Source organism: Pyrenophora tritici-repentis, chromosome 1, assembly GCF_003171515.1.
Source record: "Pyrenophora tritici-repentis strain M4 chromosome 1, whole genome shotgun sequence".
NCBI classification, from domain to species: Eukaryota; Fungi; Ascomycota; class Dothideomycetes; order Pleosporales; family Pleosporaceae; genus Pyrenophora; species Pyrenophora tritici-repentis.
Window position 1 is genome coordinate 1,002,484 of NC_089390.1, and position 19,149 is coordinate 1,021,632.

The window sequence follows — 19,149 nt, forward strand, 5'->3', positions numbered from 1 at the left end:
CTCCTAGTGTTGAGTGTCGTCGTATCGACAGCTTGTCTGTTAGCTGTATATCGGGTGAACGCAGCGATTTAATTAAAGGCTTCCGGGCTCATAACTGTAACGGTGTGAGGAGAGGAGGAGGACTGCGTTGCATTGTGTAGCTATGGAGGAACTGCAGCTATATAGGTGTGTGTGATGAGAAAGTGTGGTAGCGATGGCCGTACCCAACTCTCACCCAAGTCGGTCTTGGCAAGTCCCAAACCGTTACAGAACTGAATATCTTTCTCGGTTGCTGTTTCAGCATCGTTTCGGTCATTCTGGGTTAAAGAGTTGTTTTCCTCATAAGTCTGTTTCTGTAATGGAGACAGAAGGTCCTCAATGTCTATGAGCGCTTGAGGTGTGGGTATATCCAAGATCTCAATTAATCGCTCAGCTTCTTCTGAGAGCTTCTCAGGCTCATCGTCGTTCTTCATGAGGTGCTGTCGTGCAAAGACCACATCGCGTGTTCGTATAACACGTCCCTTAGATGGTATCTAGATACGGAAGATATTTGTCGAATCGTAACCAACCAAATATCCAATCATCGTTCGAGATTCAAACTTGTCTCCACGCTTGACCTTTCTGTCGAGCACGTAAGCACGACATCTAATTGGAGCCATATGCGCTACTGATGGTTTTCTACCAAACACTCTTTGGTAAGGCGTCTCCCAATCGAGGCTCTCTGTTGGCGTGACGTTAAGCAACATAGCGGTAGTGATAACAAGCTCGTTTGCTAATTCCTTTGGAAGTCCTGATGAGATTCTCAATGCTCTTCCACGTTCGACTATGACTCTTCCAGCTCTTTCAGCATTTGGATTTTGCGCAGGAGTATCAGCGGCTCGCGCTTCAATCTTGATACCAAGCTCTTTGCAGACATCGTACAATAGCTCGCGGTAACCAGGCTCGCTGTCGATACGAAATACAACCACAGTGTATTCGAATTGTCGTTGAATCTTTGCAATTAGAGCCTTAATCACATTCACAAGGGTGCTCTTTTGTCGGTTTGGTATCGTTGTGACTTCATGCCACTTAATCGAATGGCAGATCGCGTGAAAGGCATACTTGTCACCATTGTAACAAGCTTCTCCTTGAGGAAGTAATTGAACCAGATCAATGCCAACGCGATAGAAAGGCGTTGTATTCGTATCTTCAGGGGTCCTTCGAGAGATTTGTTGCGTCATTTTCGACTGGATACACACATCGCAGTCCTTCCATTTCGGCGCTTTGTTGTCTCCAACAAGTTCAAAACCTGTAACGCTTTCAGGCAGATGATCAATTGCCTGCTTGCTCGCATGTCCCCACAACTGATGCGCTTCGTTGGCCGTAGCAACGATCGCTGGTCTTGGTTTCTGAGATGTTCTTTGGGGCTGAAACCGAGCAGCAAATGTTGATAACGTACTTAGCTCGGGTCGGTCATTCTCCTCAGCATCGATAAGCCAGTGCCCATTGCCACAGTCCGCAACAATCAATTAAGTGGGTCCTAGAAGGTTCAGATTGGATTGATTGATTACCGCTTTAAGCCTAGTAGTTACCTATAGGAGTTTAAGCCCTACCTAGATAGGTAAGTGGGTCTAGGAGAGTGACCGGATTGAATTGATTGTTGCGGAGTCTATTCATTTCTTCAGCTTATCTTGCACGTCTCTCTAGGTGAATTTTTCTTGGTTGAAGTCGTCACTGAGGTATCGACAAAACTCTCGACTAGTTCGCCAGTTGGCGCTTACAAAGAATATTGGCATTATTGTTAGAACAAGGTCTCCTCTGGTGGTATGACTACCATAGGCGACCGAGTAGAGGTACGAAAGGTAACCCTGTATTGGATTGAACTTCACTAAGAGCTATTGTTCTATCTACTTGTTGTTATGATGATCTTAGGACGTACATGACAGATCATCATTCCGCGTCGGTCCTTCTGCTCGGGCTTACTCCACGAACCTCACCTCGCCGACCTGGACTGAACCTAACATATTCTTAACACTCCCCCTCAGGGCAGGTCCGGTCCAAGGACAACTCCTAATTGGTTCTTGAATCTCTCGAATGCGACTCGCTGCAATGGCTTTGTCATTCCATCAGCCACCATGTCTGCAGTTGGAACGTAGGCCACATCGAGTTTGCCTTGTTCTGCTAGGTCTCGGATAAAATGATAACAGACGTCGATGTGCTTTGATCTTTCGTGAAGGTGAGGGTTCTTTGTAAGTGCAATGGCACCCTGGTTGTCTCCTAGCATCTGGACCTTGTTGGTGTCTTTTCCAATGTACTTTGGGAACCCAAGATCTCTAAACATTTGAGCAATCCACTGGCCTTGCTTGCAGCATGTTGATAGTGCGATGTATTCAGATTCGCAGCTTGACGTTGCAACAGACCGTTGCTTCTTGCTAGACCATGATATTGGACCTCCGTAGAACATTGCAGTGCTCCCTGAAACGCTCTTTCGGTCTACCATGTCGCTTGCCCAGTCAGCATCAGAGTAGATGACAAATTGCGAGTGTACTCCCCCTGGTCCGTAGCGTAGCTTCAATGTCACTGTCGACCTTAGATATCGTAGCAGGTTCTTCAACGCATGGCCATGGTGTTCTGCTGGATCGCTCATGTATTGGCTTAGCTTTCCGAGGGTGAATGCAATGTCTGGACGTGTAAGAACCATAGCAAACATAAGGCTCCCTATCACTTGCTGGTATTCAGTGATGTCGATTCGGGTGTCGTTGTCAGTGGCTGGCCTAAATGAAGTGTAATCTGCAGATGGAATCTTCTTGTCTCTGTGTTGTTTGCTAGACATTCCAAACTTGTCAAGTACTGCGTGTAGGTACTGTTCTTGATCGAGGTAGATTGTGCGGCGCTTTCTGTCTCGCGTAACTCGTACTCCAAGGATCTTATGAATCTCCCCCAGGTTCTTGGTGTTGAATCTTCCAGAAAGCTTCTCGTAGAACCAATCAATTTGAGCTCGATCTTTTGCAGCAGCAGCAATGTCATCAACGTAGACGAGGATACGGAGTTGTTTTTCTTTGTGGATAAACATGCACGGGTCTGCGAGGCTTTGTACGAATCCCCATGCCAGAAGTTCTTTCTTTATCAACAAGTTCCAGTCGCGAGCAGCCTGTTTGAGTCCGTATAAGCTGCGGAGAACTCTAAGGACGTATCCTTTTTTGACTTCTACTCCTTGGGGTTGCTTAAGAAAGATCTCTTCCTTCAAGTGCGACTCTGTGAATGCATTCTTAATGTCAAAGTGGAAACATTCCAGGTTTTCCGCTGCGACAGTGGCCATAAACAGACGTAAGGTGTCCATGCGGACTGTCGGGGCAAAAGTCTCGTTGTAGTCTGTTCCGTGTGCTTGCGTAAAACCTCTTGCCACAAGGCGTGCCTTAAACCTCTCAACAGTCCCGTCGAGATTCGTTTTGACTGTAAAAACCCACTTTGAATCAACCATGTTCGCGTCTTTTGGCTTTGGAACTTCCTCCCAGGTTCGATTCTCTATTAACGCGATTATCTCTTCAAGTATTGCTGCTTTCCATTGCTTTCCATACTTTGGGTCGTTGATAGCTTGCTCGTGTGTCTGGGGATCTGGATTCCTGCGATCTCGGTTGCTGCGAAAGCCTTCTCAGATAGTCGTGTTTGCTCTTCTGTAAGGCCAACTTGGGCTAGCATAGCTTTAACGATCTTGCTAAATCTCTCGTCCTCAACAATCTCTTCGTTAGACCTCTTCCGTTTGGCTTGTCTAGTGAAGTATCGTGGAATCTCCTTTTCTCGTACAGACTGGGTACACGGTTCTTCGGGCCCCTCTTCGTTCACAAGATTAGGAACCCGCTCATCAGATGGTGCAGTAGGAGGAATAGTAGTTAGCCTCCTTGGTCTTCCTCTGTGACGCTTCACTGGTTCATGAGTTAGCTCTGCCGAAGATGGTTCCATTAGGTTCTCGGAAACTGGTTCTATTGGTTCTGCAGGAGATGGTTCCATTGGTTCGGTAGGAGATGGTTCCATTGGTTCTGCAGGAGATGGTTCCATTCGTTCGGTAGGAGTTGGTTCCATTCGTTCGGCAGGAGATAATTCTAGATCCTTCCTAGGTCTTCCTCTTGGTTTTCGGTCTGGCATCGTATTCTGCGTTCCTTGTGGTCCAGCTGGTATGTTTCGCAGTCGTAGTTCAACTTTCCCTCCAGGGGTGTATTCGTCCACTGACAATCGGCTTGTCCTTGAGGTGTATCCAAGCTCTGGCGAATAGAACTTGAACTGCTTATTTGTTGTCTCAGAATATCCCATAAATACTCCAATTCTGCCACGGTCCACGAGCTTGTCATGTCGTTGGTCTGCTGGAATCGTTTTAGGGTTGATGTACGAATAGCATTTGCTCCCCCATACACGGATGTGGTCAATGGATGGTTTCGTTCCTGTGAATGCCTCTTCAGGACTGACTTGCTTTCCATTGATCATAGGTCCTGTGTTTGTACGGTTGCGTAGGTATGCGTCTGCTTCGACAGCTTCATCCCAAAACTCAATTGGTAAACCAGCGTCTTTCAACATTGCTCTCATATCAGCTTCAGCAGTTTGGATGTTTCGCTCGGCTGGTCCATTCTGGTGTGAGGAAGCAATTGTTGTAGGCTGAATTTCCACGCCTTGTGTAACTCTCCATTCCTCAGCTTGCTGTAGAAGTTCTGGTGCATTGTCGGTTCCAGCAGCTTTGACTTTCTCGCCAGTTTGATGTTCTACAAAAGTCTTCCAGATTCGGAGTTCCCGTTGTGCGTCTCCCTTTTTCTTCAGCGGGATAACCCAGTTTTTCCGCGTGTAGCTATCAATAATTTGGAGGAACCACCTGTTTCCTCGTAGAGATGTTGGAAAGGGTCCAGCAATGTCAAACTGTACTAAGGCTAGCTTCGTGGCCTTATGCTCTCTCAGCTGCTTAGGGATGCTGTTCTTCATTTTCGTCAGGGAACACACTTCGCAGATTTCAATCTTCTCTGGAACTTGAATCTTCTTCTGGAGAGTTGTAACTTCGTGGAGTTTGGCAATCTTTGTAGGTCCTAGGTGTGCGAAACGTCTGTGATACAGCAGGTATCTCTCCTTTTCATTAACCTTAAGCTCGCTCTTAACTGGTGTATGGGGTTCCGTGCCTAGGAATGCTGTCTCGTGGTATCCATCGGCAATGTGTGACACTACGTAGAGGCCGTCGTCCATAGTTGCTTTAATAATGATCTCCTTTCCTAGTTTGAAGCATAGTACGTGTGAATTGAAACGACCCTTCAGGCCTGCTGCGCAAATTCTTCTCCCTGATAACAAATTGACTCCAAGGTTAGGTACAAGCAGTACTTCTGACAACCATGTCGACGATCCGTCTTTACACACCACTTGAGCTTCTCCTTTCCAGTCTGCATATAATTCTCCCCCTCCAACCCGAACTAGTCTTCGCTTGATCTTGATCATTCGTCTAAACAATGAGGGTTGGTCAGACATGTGGGAGGAGGCGCCAGTGTCGGCAGCCCAAGTAGATGGAGAGGCCTTACCGACAATGTCTTTTGAGAGACGGCATGTCTCAATTTCCTCGGGTTCAGAGTCTGAGGTCTCGGATAATTCATCTGACTCTGAATTGACTTCTTCGGCTCCATATGCTTTGCCAGTCTTTTTGTGAGAATTCCTTTGCTTGAGTGTCTTAATAGGCGGCTTAGATGATTTCTTAGCGTCGTATTCCTTAAGGAGCTTTCGAGCTCTCTCACGTCTTGGACAGTCTCGTACGCCATGGGCTCCGTCACAAAGGAAGCATTGGACCATAAACTTAGTACCAGATTCGGAGTCAGACGATAGTGGTGAGCTCTTGTGATTTCGGCGCTTGTAAGGCGGAACATACTTCTCCGTCTTCCGGAATGCTGGGAGAGCTTTTTCGTCGGCGTCTTGCTGGTCTCGAACCTCCTTCTCTTCCAGAAACTTAAGTTTCTGTTCAACCGTAAGGTTAAGTTGGGCGTTTAAGGTGTCAATCGTAGTCTTAAATTCTTTCGGGAGTGATCTAATAAGAACGAGTAGTAGTGCAGAGTCCTTGTAAGCTCCGTTGGTGTCAGCGTCTGCTGCTACGAGTTTGCGTCGGTATTCCTTTAGCTTTTCCCATGATCCAACAATTGTGTTCCCAGGATTGAATGTGAACGTTTGAATTCTGGTCATGTAAATGTTGGCGGTTGTGGCGTCAGTTTGGGTGTACTTCTTTTGTAGGTAGGCCCAGAACTGGAAGGCAGTGTCGTATTCGTCAATAAGGGCTTGGTCATCTTCAGTAAGCGACCGAAACAAGAGATCGATTGCAGTGGCTTCATCTTCTAGGTACTTGTCTCTTTTTTCAATGTTGACGCGGATCTTAGTATGCTTGTCTGCTTCAGCAATTTCCAACTCTTCCATAGCCTCCGTTAGTTCACCGGCTATTGCTATTTGGCAGTGCTGTACCAGGTTTTTCTCGCAGACATAGAAGACTTTCTTCCCCTTAAGCTTGACCTTGTTTCGGCGGAACCAAGTATCGTGGTTTTCAGCTGTAAGTTGGGGAATCTTCCATTCTTCCTTCTCTACAGCCATCTTGTGTGTTTTGAGTTGGTGAGACTATTATGCGAGCAAGGTACGTGGTATGATGCTAAGAGTGTAGGTGATGCGGGCGATGCGGGCGATACGGGCGATCCGGGTGATATTCTGCGGGCGGTGCAGTCGTTATCGGTTCTCGGGTGTAGAGACGGTGTATTTAAGTGTGATTGCGTGTTAACCGCGTTGTACACGACTTCTTTTCTTTTCTGATTCCTTCTTGAATCTAAGTCCTTCGTGACTTGGGTGGATGTTTTGATTCCTTCTTGAATCTGAGTCCTTCGTGACTCGGGTAGGTGTTTGAAAACAATAACGTTGGGTTAGGCAACCGGGCTCATAACCTGTTAGAACAAGGTCTCCTCTGGTGGTATGACTACCATAGGCGACCGAGTAGAGGTACGAAAGGTAACCCTGTATTGGATTGAACTTCACTAAGAGCTATTGTTCTATCTACTTGTTGTTATGATGATCTTAGGACGTACATGACAGATCATCATTCCGCGTCGGTCCTTCTGCTCGGGCTTACTCCACGAACCTCACCTCGCCGACCTGGACTGAACCTAACATATTCTTAACAATTATTATTATTATTTGTCGGATCGTGAGTATCGGTAGAGACGTCGGCTGCTGGACACTTCGGCCCGACTTCGGCCCACCTTGCGCAGAGCTTAGGTATACCTTCGTAGCAGCTATGTTCGTAATCAAAAAGAAAAACCATCACCGAACAGAATGCATTCCTAGTTATCGTTATTTCCTTTCAGCACTAGTGCTATAGACCTTCCAACATTATTATTATATTTCCATTAGAGTCCTGTATCAGTCGGTGACTATGTAGGACTTTGGCTAAGCCGTTCTATGTATGATGGTCGTTGTGGAGTTTCTATGGGTCTTGTACAATTTGGGTGGTGTTTTGCGTACTCCAATTTCAGAGCTAGTCTTCCATTGGCGCGGGTGCTAAAGAGCAGTGTGGTGAATAGAAAGAGATGTAGCAGCGGGCTCTTTTGGATAAGGAAATATTGTTTTTGTTGGAAGGCCTTGTACGATCGTACGGTGAATAACAGTAGCTAAGGTAATCTTGTGTATTGGTATTCTGGTGTATGATGATTCTACGAATGTGGGGGCTACGAAGGTATACATAGCGTTGGGTCCGAGTTGGGCCGAAGTAGGATCGAGGCGGTACATTGGGCCTTATTAGGCGACACACCGTGTGTATGCCGACACTGGCAATCTTTTCTTATTGTAACGACTGATGTAAGGAAAAACGGGTCTTCTAAAAAGGGCACAATGAGAGGGATTCCAAATAGGCATATGTGCCTACTCCGTAGGCACAGTCCGCAACAATCAATTAAGTGGGTCCTAGAAGGTTCAGATTGGATTGATTGATTACCGCTTTAAGCCTAGTAGTTACCTATAGGAGTTTAAGCCCTACCTAGATAGGTAAGTGGGTCTAGGAGAGTGACCGGATTGAATTGATTGTTGCGGAGTCTATCCGTAGGTCGCTGCACAGATCCCTCTACTCGGATTGACAGCTTGTTGCTTTCGATGAAACGTTCTAACGCGCGATTTGGTGTTGCTTTCGTGAATGCGTCCGCGGGGTTGTCCTCTCCGTTGATCCAGCGGATCTCAGTGATCTCGCGACGCTCGTATGACTGCCGAAGCGCCATGATGTCGATCATCAGTCGCTTCTCAGCAGTTGTTCCGAGTTTGACGAGGCATTCATACAAGGAGTATGAATCCGTACACACAATAAGTGGGATCGGTGGTAGACCTAGGCGTCCTGTAATTATCTTGAGGGTTGTTAGGATAGCGATAGCGATGTCGACACCGCTAACCATGCCGTACGTTTCTGAGGCAAGAACGCTCCGGGTAACGCGTTTGCATTTGGTCGAACTCCAATGGATTACGTTACCACGAATATCAAACGTGCTGTCTTGTCGACTCGACTCATTCGCAAGGATAAGTAGGTACCCTAGCTGTGAGCTAAGGTCTTGGTTGTTCGCGAAGGATCCGTCTGTGAACACTACCAGCTTTGCTGTAGCGAGGTCGAGAGGGACGTATCGCAGGCCTCGTTGTATGCTCTCAGATTGCCACTGCAGCCGGCGGTTAAGCTTCACGTATTCTGTGTCCTTAGGTTGTTGTATTTGCGCAGCCGCGGAAAGATCGAACGATGCTTCAGGTTGGCATATCGACGCAATGTACGCGCCACGCGCGCGCTGCTCCATGTACTTCTGTGCTCGGTTTGCTGCCTTCGGATCAATGATTTCGATCTTGGCACCTTGTCCCTTCTGCGTAAGTAGAATCGTGTCTCCGCGCAACGTTAGAGTACATCCGTTGAACTCGAGTGATACTTCTTTGGACAGTCTCTCCTTGGGCTTAGCTCGAAAATTGGCTTTCTGGAGCGCAGCGTCTTCTGCACCAGAGAATGCAGGCGTCCCAATCGCGAGAGTATCGTCTGTCTGCAGGCCCACTATTCCAAACGCTTCCCGTCTCCCGTTCGTGATCAGGAGGCACGGGTCATACGTTGATGTAGCCATGTCGAGCTCCTTGCAGTGGTGTCCTTGGTACGTAGCAAACCAGTGGACTCCTGCTTCCGCGATTCCATAGAGTGGCTTGATTACGCGAATAATTGTTCCCTTGGGATACTTTGTTATAAGCTCCTTTGGGAGGTGCGCTAAAACCGTGCGGAATAGCTCTGTTTGTGCCTGTGGGTACGCTTGCGTGATATCTCGTAGTTCCACAACCATGCCCTCATCGAGTAATGCAGGCGCTAGGGCTAGAATCAGGCGCTGGCTGGCTCGTTGGATGGTTGGCGACTGCGTCAGGATCTCGTGTTTGCCCTCGTCATTGTAACCTTGAACAACGAGGCGTGATTTCTCGTACGGGACCATGGTCTTGCCTTTGACTTCGCGGACCATGCGCGATTTGAAGATACGATACCCGCCGTGTAGAGTTGGATCAAACAGCTCAAAACTGAATACTCCACGGCCGACGAGGTCGTCGATCTCCTTCTGATCGGATGCTTCGAATGGAGCGCCCGGGACGTTAATCACGCCGTCATTGCGTAGCTTGACGGCCAGGGCGTAATCGTCCTCCTCCTTCTTCGACAGGTACTGCACCTTGGGCTTGTTCTTTGATCCAGGTGGGCGGCCCCGCTTGCGCGGCTGAGCCGCTTGGTTGGCTTCCGCCGGTGGTACCGGTAGTGGCGGTTCATCAGCAATCGCTTCGTCTGTGGTCGGAGATCCACCTGTGCCTTGATCTGCGCCGTCTATCGCTGTAGTCAGATCGCGATAGTACGGTTTTACGACAGTGGATCGGAACGTCGTTGGGCCGTTGATCATGTCTACAGTAACATCGTGGTCCTTCATATCGATGACTCTATACGGCCCTTGCCATCCATTCTTCTCGCGCCATACCATCACCTCACTCTGAAGAGGCAGTGACAGTACCCCGTCTGTAGTAGGCCCATTCCTGGTACCAAGTGCGTTGCTCACCGCATGTTCCGCTGAGGCCTTCCGCAGCGCCCTCATCGCTTTCTGGATTGCCTCCGCGCGATGGGTTATCGAGGGAGATGGTGGTGAATCCATGGATATCCGGGGGTATGCACCGAAGACGAGCAGCGTGGGTACGAGCCCGTCTGGGCCTGCGGTGTCGTTGACGGCCTTGACTGCCATCTGCAACACTGCGGCGTCGCTGGTGCCAGTGTCAAGCTCTGTCCTCAGGATCTCGTACGCGCGTCTGAGCGGTGCGTGGTATCTTTCTACCTTGCCGATAGACCAATGGGCCTCGGTTGGCACTTGTTTACATGTGATTCCCATGATCTTCGCCTCTGATCTGAATTCGACTGACGCGAAGTTGGTGCCGGCGTCGTGGGTGACGATATCTGGCGGCCCTTGGTATGTATCAATCCAGAGCAGGCGGAGTGCTTCCCAGGTGTCTTTCGCGCTCATAGACGGTAGAAATCGCGCGCCGTTGAATGTTGTAGCCGAATCGATCACGTGAAGCACTGGTTTCCCACTCAGATACATCACATCTACGAGGATCTCGAAGTTGAATTCCCGATCATCTTTCAGCCTAAACTTGAATCGGCGCGGCGCTGGATCATGCGCTTGGCAGTGATGGCAGAACGTTTGGATCTCTCGGAGCAGCCGTTCATCCACGTCCTCGTGTCCTGCGCGTTTGAGCAATCGTATCAGCCGTTCGACGGCTGGATGCCCGAACCTCCGGTGTAAGCGTCGGAGCTCAGTCTCCGTAAGGAATACGCGCGCGCGCTCTGCCTTGCTTAGGTGGAACCACGGGTGTCCCCATTTGCGAATCACTGGAAAGGTAGCTTTTCCTTGTACCAGCTGGTCCGTAGTATTGTTGAAGTACACGTGGAGCCGGTCCATGTCTTTCAGACAGAGGAGAAACAGGGTGGGTGCGTTCAAGACCTCAAATTTGATCTTTCCAATCTGTGTCGATACATGTGCGGTTCCAATCGAAGTAGTGACGCTTCCTTTGCCAAATTGCACAGATGCGTTTCCAGCAGTAGACGTATCTAGAGTTACGGTGGGGTCCTCAGTTTGGAGCGCCCAGAACTGCTCCTTTCCGGCTGTCGATACATTTGAGGCACCAGTGTCAGGAAGAATGCCTTGGTACGTGATTCGCGAGTATCGATCCTCGATAAGGAACTGCGTTGCGGGCGTAATAGGCTCCTTGCACCTGTAGACGTCTTCTCCAGTCACGTGGTGCAAAAAGGCCTGATCTGTGAGGTACTTAACTGCCAATCTTTGGTCCTCATCATCTTCGTCTTGCTCCTCTAGGAAGAACTGGTCGACTTCTTCCCCTCGTACGCGACGAGAAATGTGCTAAACTCCATTTGCTCTCCCGTAATCGCGCAGTGTGTGATGTACTGCGCTTTTGAGCGTTTTCTTTCTTCAAGCGTGTGGTTTGTGGACCAACAGCCTGTCTTGCCGCAGACGTAACATTTCTTGTCGATTTGTGTGTTGACTCCAGAGCGGTGCTGAAGCCCACCGCGTCCGCGGTGAATCCGCTGCGTCCACCGCGAGGGTTGTAATTCCCTCGCAATCTTCCAGAGCTGTTGTTGTTGTACCGACGATCCAAGTAGTACTGGCTATCCGTATCCGCCTCAGTGAAGTTGACGGAGACGGTCATGGCGAGTGAGTTTTCGATTGACGATCGCAGATCTCCAAACAGAACCTCGCATTCTAGAGACGGCTTGTAGAGTGCCATCTCGAGCTCCTTCACGCCTCGGCATGCTGTGATTACAGTCGTTCGGAGCGCGTATTCTCCCATGTACTGCTGTCCAAGTGCTCTTTGACACAATTGGAGCTTGTCCAGCATGATGTCAAGGACCTCGTGGAGGTTCTTTTCGGGGTTCTCCCTGCGGACTTTGACAAACGATGTCGTCGTCCAGTCCGCGTAGTAATGGCCGTGGTTGACGTCTGTGTCGAAGTGGTTCTTGAGCTTTGTGTAGGCAGTCAAGAACGTATCCATCCGCTGATCGACGAAGTGGAGGTAATACTCCTCTGCGCGGCCGTCGAGAATCCGTGGAAAGACTGCATGGAACTGCCCTGGCTCGATGTCTGCGTGATAACAGATGCTGTAGAAGATCTTCAATTTATCGTCTAGGAGGTCGTACGGCTTTCCCGTATACTTTTTGTCTCGGTCCCACATTTTCACGAAGACATTGATCGTCTTAGGATCCAGTTTCTCATTGCCAAACTCGATTGGTGGAACTGCCTTGTACGGGTCTGTTTCACCAGAGGGCACAATTGGGGGAACGCTCAGTCCCTTCGGACGTTGCGGGTATGCTGGTGTATACTCGCGGAATCGGTCGAAGTTGTTGTAGGTGAGGGGAGGTTGCTGACTTTGGACGCGCTGATAGGCTGGCTGCGGTGCGGATTCAGTTGTCTCTACAGGCTGGCTTCGGATTGGTTGGTTTTGGGCTTTCTCAATCGTTTTTGCTAGCTGGTCCTGAATCTGTTGTTCTTCCTCAACGGTCTCCTGTCGTCCTTGCACACGGGCGTGGGTCTGGTCTTGATCGCGGGTTTGCCGACTGTCTACGTCTCGGCCTCTTGTCCTTACAGGCGTTTGGGTTCGGCTCTGGGCCTGGCTTGATAATCTCCTGTCTGTGGACTGTACTGATCCTTCACTGCGTTGTTGCCGTAGTGCCCGCTCTTGCAACATGTGCGCAGCTGATCGTGTGTCAAACACAGCCGACTGGAATACGTCCTGAGGCCATTCTAGGTACTCCTCCATGCGTAATAACCTAGCTAGAGACTCACTAGGTGCCATATTAATACGGCCAGTATACACTCCCTTAAAGCGGAGGATCCGCTTTAGTTCCTTTGTGTATATTGGCTGGGCACGTAGGAACATTGCCTCTGTCCATCCTTCAAAGTCCTGACGGAACTCCCAAAAGAGTTCTTCATCTGCTGTTGGTCGATCTGTATAGTCCGCAATCGCACGCGCAATGTACGTTGTTGCTGTAGTAATCCCTACCTCATCGTCTGGAGCTTCAACGTTGTCCTCCCAAATCTCTGGATCGATGTGATGCCATTCTCTTGGTTTTATGTTTGTGGTCCCTAGTAGCGCCTCTAGTGTGGGTACCACTCTTCTACTACTGCTCGCCATTCCTACTGCCGGTGTCCTGGCTACCGGTGCTCTTTCCGATGATGTTCTCTCTCCTGCTATTGTGTTCTTGTTGACGCTTGTTGCGCTAGCTGCGTTCGCTAGAGATGCGTCGGTGGTCGTGGGTTGTACACGGGTCAAATCTCAACCGGTCGGTTGGCGCGTGTATAGACGGCGTCTTGGAACGCTTCTGATACGGCTGTAACGGTCGGTCGCTAGCCACGAACGACGCCTGATATAGCTAACAGTGAGCTTAGCATAGATAACTCCGCCTTGCTGATATAGGCAATCTAGGGAACGCGCGGGGTAAAGAATCTATCTCTTCTTAACCTAACTGTCTGTGACTGCCGTGCAATCACTGATCAGTGTTGGAAGGCCTTGTACGATCGTACGGTGAATAACAGTAGCTAAGGTAATCTTGTGTATTGGTATTCTGGTGTATGATGATTCTACGAATGTGGGGGCTACGAAGGTATACATAGCGTTGGGTCCGAGTTGGGCCGAAGTAGGATCGAGGCGGTACATTGGGCCTTATTAGGCGACACACCGTGTGTATGCCGACAGTTTTTGTAGTTTTATACAGTGTCTGTCTGTTCGGTGATTTGCCCAAGGTGCCATTTTCTCGTGCCAATCCCAGTACTTGCAATAAAGGCTAGAGTAGCTTTGATGCCTGTCTTTGTTTGGAGGAGAAGTGGGAGAGTGATTATTATTATTATTATTATTATTCCATTAGAGTCCTTTTTCAGTCAGAGACTATGTAGGACTTTGGCCGAAGGCCGTTCTATCTTGGTTTTTCTAATTTACATGGTTTTCTGGTATGGTTCGCTAATATGGTTTTTGGCTTTTCTACAAAAGATAGCTTGTATCTGTTTGTTGCCAGGTGCTAAAGAGCAGTTTGATAAGTAGAAAGAGATGTAGCAGCGGGCTCTTGTGGCAAAGGAGAGGGTTGTGGTTTTAGTTTTATACAGTGTCTCTCTGTAGGTCTTCTGGTGGCTGTCCTAGGTACCATTTTCTTGTTCCTATTCTGGTGCTAGTGATAAAAGCTAGGGTTGCTTCTATACCTATACTAGTGTGGAGTAGTAGTGGTAGTGTGACTGGGCGATGTTTGATTGTTTGTAGGAGCGTTTTTCGATGGTCTTTGTATAGATGACAGTACAGTAGTAGGTGTTCTGGCGTTTGGATGTTTTGGCAGGTGCAGCGATTAGAGTCTCGTTTCTTAAATCTCTTTAGGTAGGAGTTGAAGTATCCGTGTCCTAGCTTAAGAGAGTAGAAGGCGCTAGAGGTTACTCTTTTCGTGTTCTGTGGCATTTGGATGGTTTTGCTGATTTTAAGAGGGTATTTGGCTGAGTAGGTAGCTTTGTTTAGAGCGGTTGCTCTTGCTTTGTATTTCTCATACTCTTGGCGTTGTTCCGTTTGTTGTATCCTTTTGATTGTCGTGCCCAGGTAGGCAATGCTCTTTGTTGTTGATCTGGGGTCCTCTTTGGTTGCTTCTTTTGCTAGGTAGTCTGCTCTTTCGTTTCCAACTATATCTGTGTGTCCAGGTGCCCAGAGTAGGTGGATGTTTGCTTGTTTTCGTCGGATCGTATTTGCCGCTTTTAGACATCGGAGTTGCCAATGCTGTCCTGGGTTATCTGATAGGTTTTTAAGCCTGTAGATTGCTGCTTGGTTATCTGCGTAGACCTCAAATTCCTGGTCGGTTGTAGCGTTCTTTGCTGCGTATTCGAATGCTCGTGTGATCCCTTCTAGTTCGCCGTTGTAGACTAGCTGGTATTGTCCGATATTAACTGTTTCTGAGTAGATCTCTTGCTGAGTTGAGTTGTAGACTGCTATCCCAACTCCTATTCCTTTTCCTTCTTGTGTTTGCGAGGCGTCTGAGTATATTGTCGTGTAATTGTCTAGCCTTGTTTTAATGTAGGCTTGGTGCGCATTTGCCTCCTCTTCTTTGGATTTTTGAGAGACTGTTACGGTATAGTTTAGAGTATCCCATGGCCTAAACCGGTATGGGATAGTCTGCTCTGTGTCCCTTTTGTTGTTTTTAGGAATTGCGTTAGTAATAGTTTGTAGCTGTCTGTGCTGGTTTGGTTTCTTTGAGCGTTGGAGATTAGTTGATTGGATCCGAGTTATTGCCTTTGCAATTGGATGGGTGTTGGCTAGCAGGTTTGCTCTGCTTGCGTAGTTCCGGATAGTTGAGTTAAGCCTAATTGCTGGTGGTAGTAGGCTCGCTTCGAGGCTTGTAGGGACTGTTGGTGCTGTTCTAAACACTCCTAGTGTTTTTCGACAAGCCAGGTTGTGTAGTGACTGTAGTTTCTTTGTAGCGTAGGGTTGGTTTTGCCAGTATATTTGTGCTCCGTAGTCTGACACGCTGGTTACACATGCTAAGTATAGTTGTCTAATAGCGTGTGTTGATAGGCCGAGTTCAATGTTCGCTAGTCTTCCTAGCCTGTAGAAAGCTTGTCTGGCTTGGCTTACACGTATAGACACATGTGATTTGAATGATAGTCGGTTGTCTAGATAGATACCTAGCCACTTGACAGTGTCTTTGTGTTCTATCCGGTCGTTGTTTGGGAGTATGAGGGCTCTTTCTATCCTCTCCTTCTTAGCGGTGAAGTGGATTAGCTCTGTTTTGGATGTGTCGAAGATAATGTCTAGCTGCTCTCCCTTGGCAACAGACTCCGCAACAATCAATCGGATCGGCATGATTGATTCCTATCTAGGTTAAAGGCTGCCTAATAAAGTAACTCTTTAACCTATATAGGAATCAATCATGTCGATCGATTGATTGTTGCGGAGTCTGCTTGGCAAAGAGTGTAGCTATCTCTTTTTGCAGTGCTCTTATGTTTTTCTTTAGAGAGGTTGATGAGGTAGTAAGAGATAGGTCGTCGATATACGATAGTTGAAAGCTTTGTAAGGCTGGGAATAGGTCTCGGATATAGATAAGGAAGAAGATTGGTGATACTGGGCTGCCTTGTGGGATGCCTGCTCTAATCTTGCTAAATTCTTCAATCTTATTATCGAATGCTAGTCTTAGGGTCCTGTTGGAGAGAAAGGATTTCGCCCAGCAAATTAAGCTAATTGGGAGTCCAAGTTTCTTAAGTCGGTCTAGAAATCGGTTGTGTATGACGTGGTCAAAAGCTCCTTTGACGTCCACGAACACTGTGGAAGTAATTTGGCCTTGCTGTTTTTTGTGTTGAATCTGGTCTACTAGGAGGAGAGCGGCGTCTATTGCAGATTTCTTGTTTCTACCTCCAATTTGTGAGGGGTGTAGGAGGTTTGTGGTTTCTGCTAGACTAGCTAGTCTTTTGGCGATAATTCTCTCTAGTACCTTCCCTAGGCTGTTTAGCACGTTATCGATAAGATAACCAAAAACACCAACAATTGACTCTTTCGCTGTTTTCTAGTCTCCCAAATCTATTCCTATCCTAGAGATCTACTCGATAGATCAGTAAGATAGAGAAAAGAGAGTAAGAAGAGTAAAATAGCAAGGCTTTCACTACTTTCACACCGGTACGGCTAGAAGAACTAGGTATCCTTCTAGTGTAAAGTAGCAACAACAGAACAAAAATGCCGCCAGACAGCGACAATATCATAGTGCAGATCCCAGAGGCAAGCGGAAACAGCACTAATACCGCAATCTATCTCGAAAATGATATCCAAATGGGTATAGAAGAGGACCAGACACCAGCGACCCCAACCCAAACTCAACCTAACCCACCCGAACGACTAGTCCCAATCATGAACAAACGACCAGCCCTCTTCTCTCCTGTATACGACAGAACTGGAAGAAATCCATTCCAAAAGAATGACTCTGATAAACCAACCGCAAAAGATCCAGAACAGGCAATCCAATGGGCTAGAAACCTGATCCTCCAAGCCTCTATTATGACCAACTCATATGAAGAGCAAAACAAGCTACTCGAACTACTAGACGTATTTAGAGACTACACGGAAAAAGGGAGAGTTACAAACCAGATCTCGGACAAACTATCTGCCAAGCTCGCCTTCCACTCAGCTACTCTAGCAAACGCTTCAGAAAAAGCAGCAAAGACATTAAAGAAGGCAACAGCCACAGTAGCTGGTCAAAACAACCAAACAGTAGCAGTAGCAACAACGACAACAAACACAAATGCTCCCCAATCATACGCAACAATTGCAGCTCAACCATCAAAGAACGCCACTTGGACGACTGTAGCCCCAAAGAAAAAGCCAACGCCTAAGAAACTAATTACGCACTATCAAATAGTTGCAACACTAGAGGAAAACCAAACCATCAACCCGCTCCAAGCACGAAACAAAATCAACGAGGCATTCCAAAAAGCTGGCATTGCAGGACCTGTTATCCAACTAGCAGCTCTTAGTAAGAGAAACAATCTCATACTTACTACTACAAGCGGATACTCTGGAGAATTCCTTCTCCAGCAATCCAACTGTCAGATTGAGGCGAGGTTTTGCTCCATGATCGAGCCGATGGTGGTTGGGGAAGGACATGAGACCCCCAAACCAGGGCTAGCGCCGGGACTTAGCACTGCCAAGCCCGAGGCGAGGCCACCTCCCACAGACAGAGCCGTAGACAGACACAGAGAATACACACTTGATCCCATCCATAAAAATCTGACAATTAAGAGTCTCACTGCCTGTACCGAGTACAGAAGAGTCAATCAAAGTTACTTTATACTACAAATACCGTCAATACGACGATCCCCACGCTACAACACGTAAGCGCCGAACCGAAGAGTCATCAAAACTCATCGACAAGATGTCTGTACTATCAAACAGAGATCCAACAGTGATCCTAACGGATTATACCAATTGGGCTAAATGGTACCAACAACTACAAGCGGAATGCGCCGCATACCAAGTGTGGGAAAAGCTATCAGCCATCAACTGCAGCGACGAATCTGCACGTTACCCAATATCGCCAAGCGATCGGCGACGATAGCGCCGAAGCGCCAGCCTACGTACCGGTACGACCCTCGGACCTCGCGACGAACGCGAAGACGTCCTATAAAGAAGATATCGATTATTACCGAATACAACTAGAAGAGTTTAGAATACTTAACCAGAGATATCAACAAGAGCGGACCGGACTTGGAAAGCTCACCGAGCACATAAGGAAGACTGTGTCACAACACCTCTTCTACAACTGCTGCAAGGCAGGTCTTTCCCATCGGCAGTGGATTGAAAACTTAGCCGCAAATGTTGGGATTGACACGAAGGAGGAACTCAAACGTGCGAGAGAACGTTACCTCGCGGCCCAAAAACCGATGAGGTTGTTAGCACAGTGGGAGACCTGGCTAACTGAGATGGACCATGCAATCACGGAAGGCAAGGCCCTTGGCATACCTGAATGCCAAGACGAAGAGTTTATCAAGGAGGATTTCGTCAAAGCAGTTCTCAAACCATCACCAGAATGGACTACCGCGTTCATGGCCGGTGGAAATAAAGACCCACGTGTCACTGTACGGATGATGATTAAACAGTTCCGAGAGTACGCCTCACTGTTGCATCCGATCAAACACAAGGTCCCGAAGGCCGCCTTTGTAGCAAGTGGACCTCAACTGAACGGCGAAGACGCAGATGACGCCGCCGAGAAGGCCCCAGGAAAGCGAGGTCGCGGCAAAAGCCGAAAGACTCCCGGACCGGGCAAGGATAGGAAACAATGCAAGGTATGCGACCAACAGCACGAACTAAAGGATTGTTGGTACGCGTTTCCGCACAACGCCCCTGTTTGGTGGAAGCCACGTGAAACACTGAAGACGATGGCTCAGCACCGAATTGATAGCGACACTGATCTCGAACAAGAGATAAGGGGAGCCAAGAGAGCTAAATTAGGGACACCCCAGATTAAGAAGTCACAGAGCACTCCGGTAGAGGATACTGTCGAGTGACCAGAAGGCCGGAACATAGGCCAGATCAACCTTATAATCTGTGCCTCATCATTTATGGCAAAGGAATCTAAGTACCCACTTC

At 48.1% G+C, this 19,149-nt stretch overlaps 8 protein-coding genes across 8 annotated transcripts; 2 read left to right on the forward strand and 6 right to left on the reverse strand.

Moving 5' to 3' along the window:
* Window positions 1-140: 140 nt before the first annotated feature.
* Window positions 141-452, reverse strand: PtrM4_003840 (uncharacterized protein; the record flags this gene model as incomplete). The annotated part of the gene is made up of 1 exon (XM_066102688.1): window positions 141-452. The coding sequence occupies one exon, from the start codon at window positions 450-452 to the stop codon at window positions 141-143; it is 312 nt and encodes a 103-aa protein (XP_065964890.1).
* Window positions 453-512: 60 nt separating this feature from the next.
* On the reverse strand, window positions 513-1,199 carry PtrM4_003850 (uncharacterized protein; the record flags this gene model as incomplete). The annotated part of the gene is made up of 1 exon (XM_066102689.1): window positions 513-1,199. One exon carries the CDS (start codon window positions 1,197-1,199, stop codon window positions 513-515), a length of 687 nt encoding a protein of 228 aa, XP_065964891.1.
* An 800-nt stretch (window positions 1,200-1,999) lies between these two features.
* On the reverse strand, window positions 2,000-3,439 carry PtrM4_003860 (uncharacterized protein; the record flags this gene model as incomplete). Its single annotated transcript, XM_066102690.1, has 1 exon — window positions 2,000-3,439. The coding sequence occupies one exon, from the start codon at window positions 3,437-3,439 to the stop codon at window positions 2,000-2,002; it is 1,440 nt and encodes a 479-aa protein (XP_065964892.1).
* A 56-nt stretch (window positions 3,440-3,495) lies between these two features.
* On the reverse strand, window positions 3,496-6,552 carry PtrM4_003870 (UBN2 multi-domain protein; the record flags this gene model as incomplete). Its single annotated transcript, XM_066102691.1, has 1 exon — window positions 3,496-6,552. One exon carries the CDS (start codon window positions 6,550-6,552, stop codon window positions 3,496-3,498), a length of 3,057 nt encoding a protein of 1,018 aa, XP_065964893.1.
* A 1,418-nt stretch (window positions 6,553-7,970) lies between these two features.
* On the reverse strand, window positions 7,971-13,185 carry PtrM4_003880 (uncharacterized protein; the record flags this gene model as incomplete). The annotated part of the gene is made up of 2 exons (XM_066102692.1): window positions 7,971-11,374; window positions 11,442-13,185. 2 exons carry the CDS (start codon window positions 13,183-13,185, stop codon window positions 7,971-7,973), a joined length of 5,148 nt encoding a protein of 1,715 aa, XP_065964894.1.
* Window positions 13,186-14,142: 957 nt separating this feature from the next.
* On the reverse strand, window positions 14,143-15,879 carry PtrM4_003890 (uncharacterized protein; the record flags this gene model as incomplete). The annotated part of the gene is made up of 1 exon (XM_066102693.1): window positions 14,143-15,879. The coding sequence occupies one exon, from the start codon at window positions 15,877-15,879 to the stop codon at window positions 14,143-14,145; it is 1,737 nt and encodes a 578-aa protein (XP_065964895.1).
* A 1,035-nt stretch (window positions 15,880-16,914) lies between these two features.
* Window positions 16,915-17,898, forward strand: PtrM4_003900 (uncharacterized protein; the record flags this gene model as incomplete). The annotated part of the gene is made up of 1 exon (XM_066102694.1): window positions 16,915-17,898. The coding sequence occupies one exon, from the start codon at window positions 16,915-16,917 to the stop codon at window positions 17,896-17,898; it is 984 nt and encodes a 327-aa protein (XP_065964896.1).
* Window positions 17,899-18,482: 584 nt separating this feature from the next.
* On the forward strand, window positions 18,483-19,067 carry PtrM4_003910 (uncharacterized protein; the record flags this gene model as incomplete). The annotated part of the gene is made up of 1 exon (XM_066102695.1): window positions 18,483-19,067. The coding sequence occupies one exon, from the start codon at window positions 18,483-18,485 to the stop codon at window positions 19,065-19,067; it is 585 nt and encodes a 194-aa protein (XP_065964897.1).
* Between the last annotated feature and the right edge of the window lie 82 nt (window positions 19,068-19,149).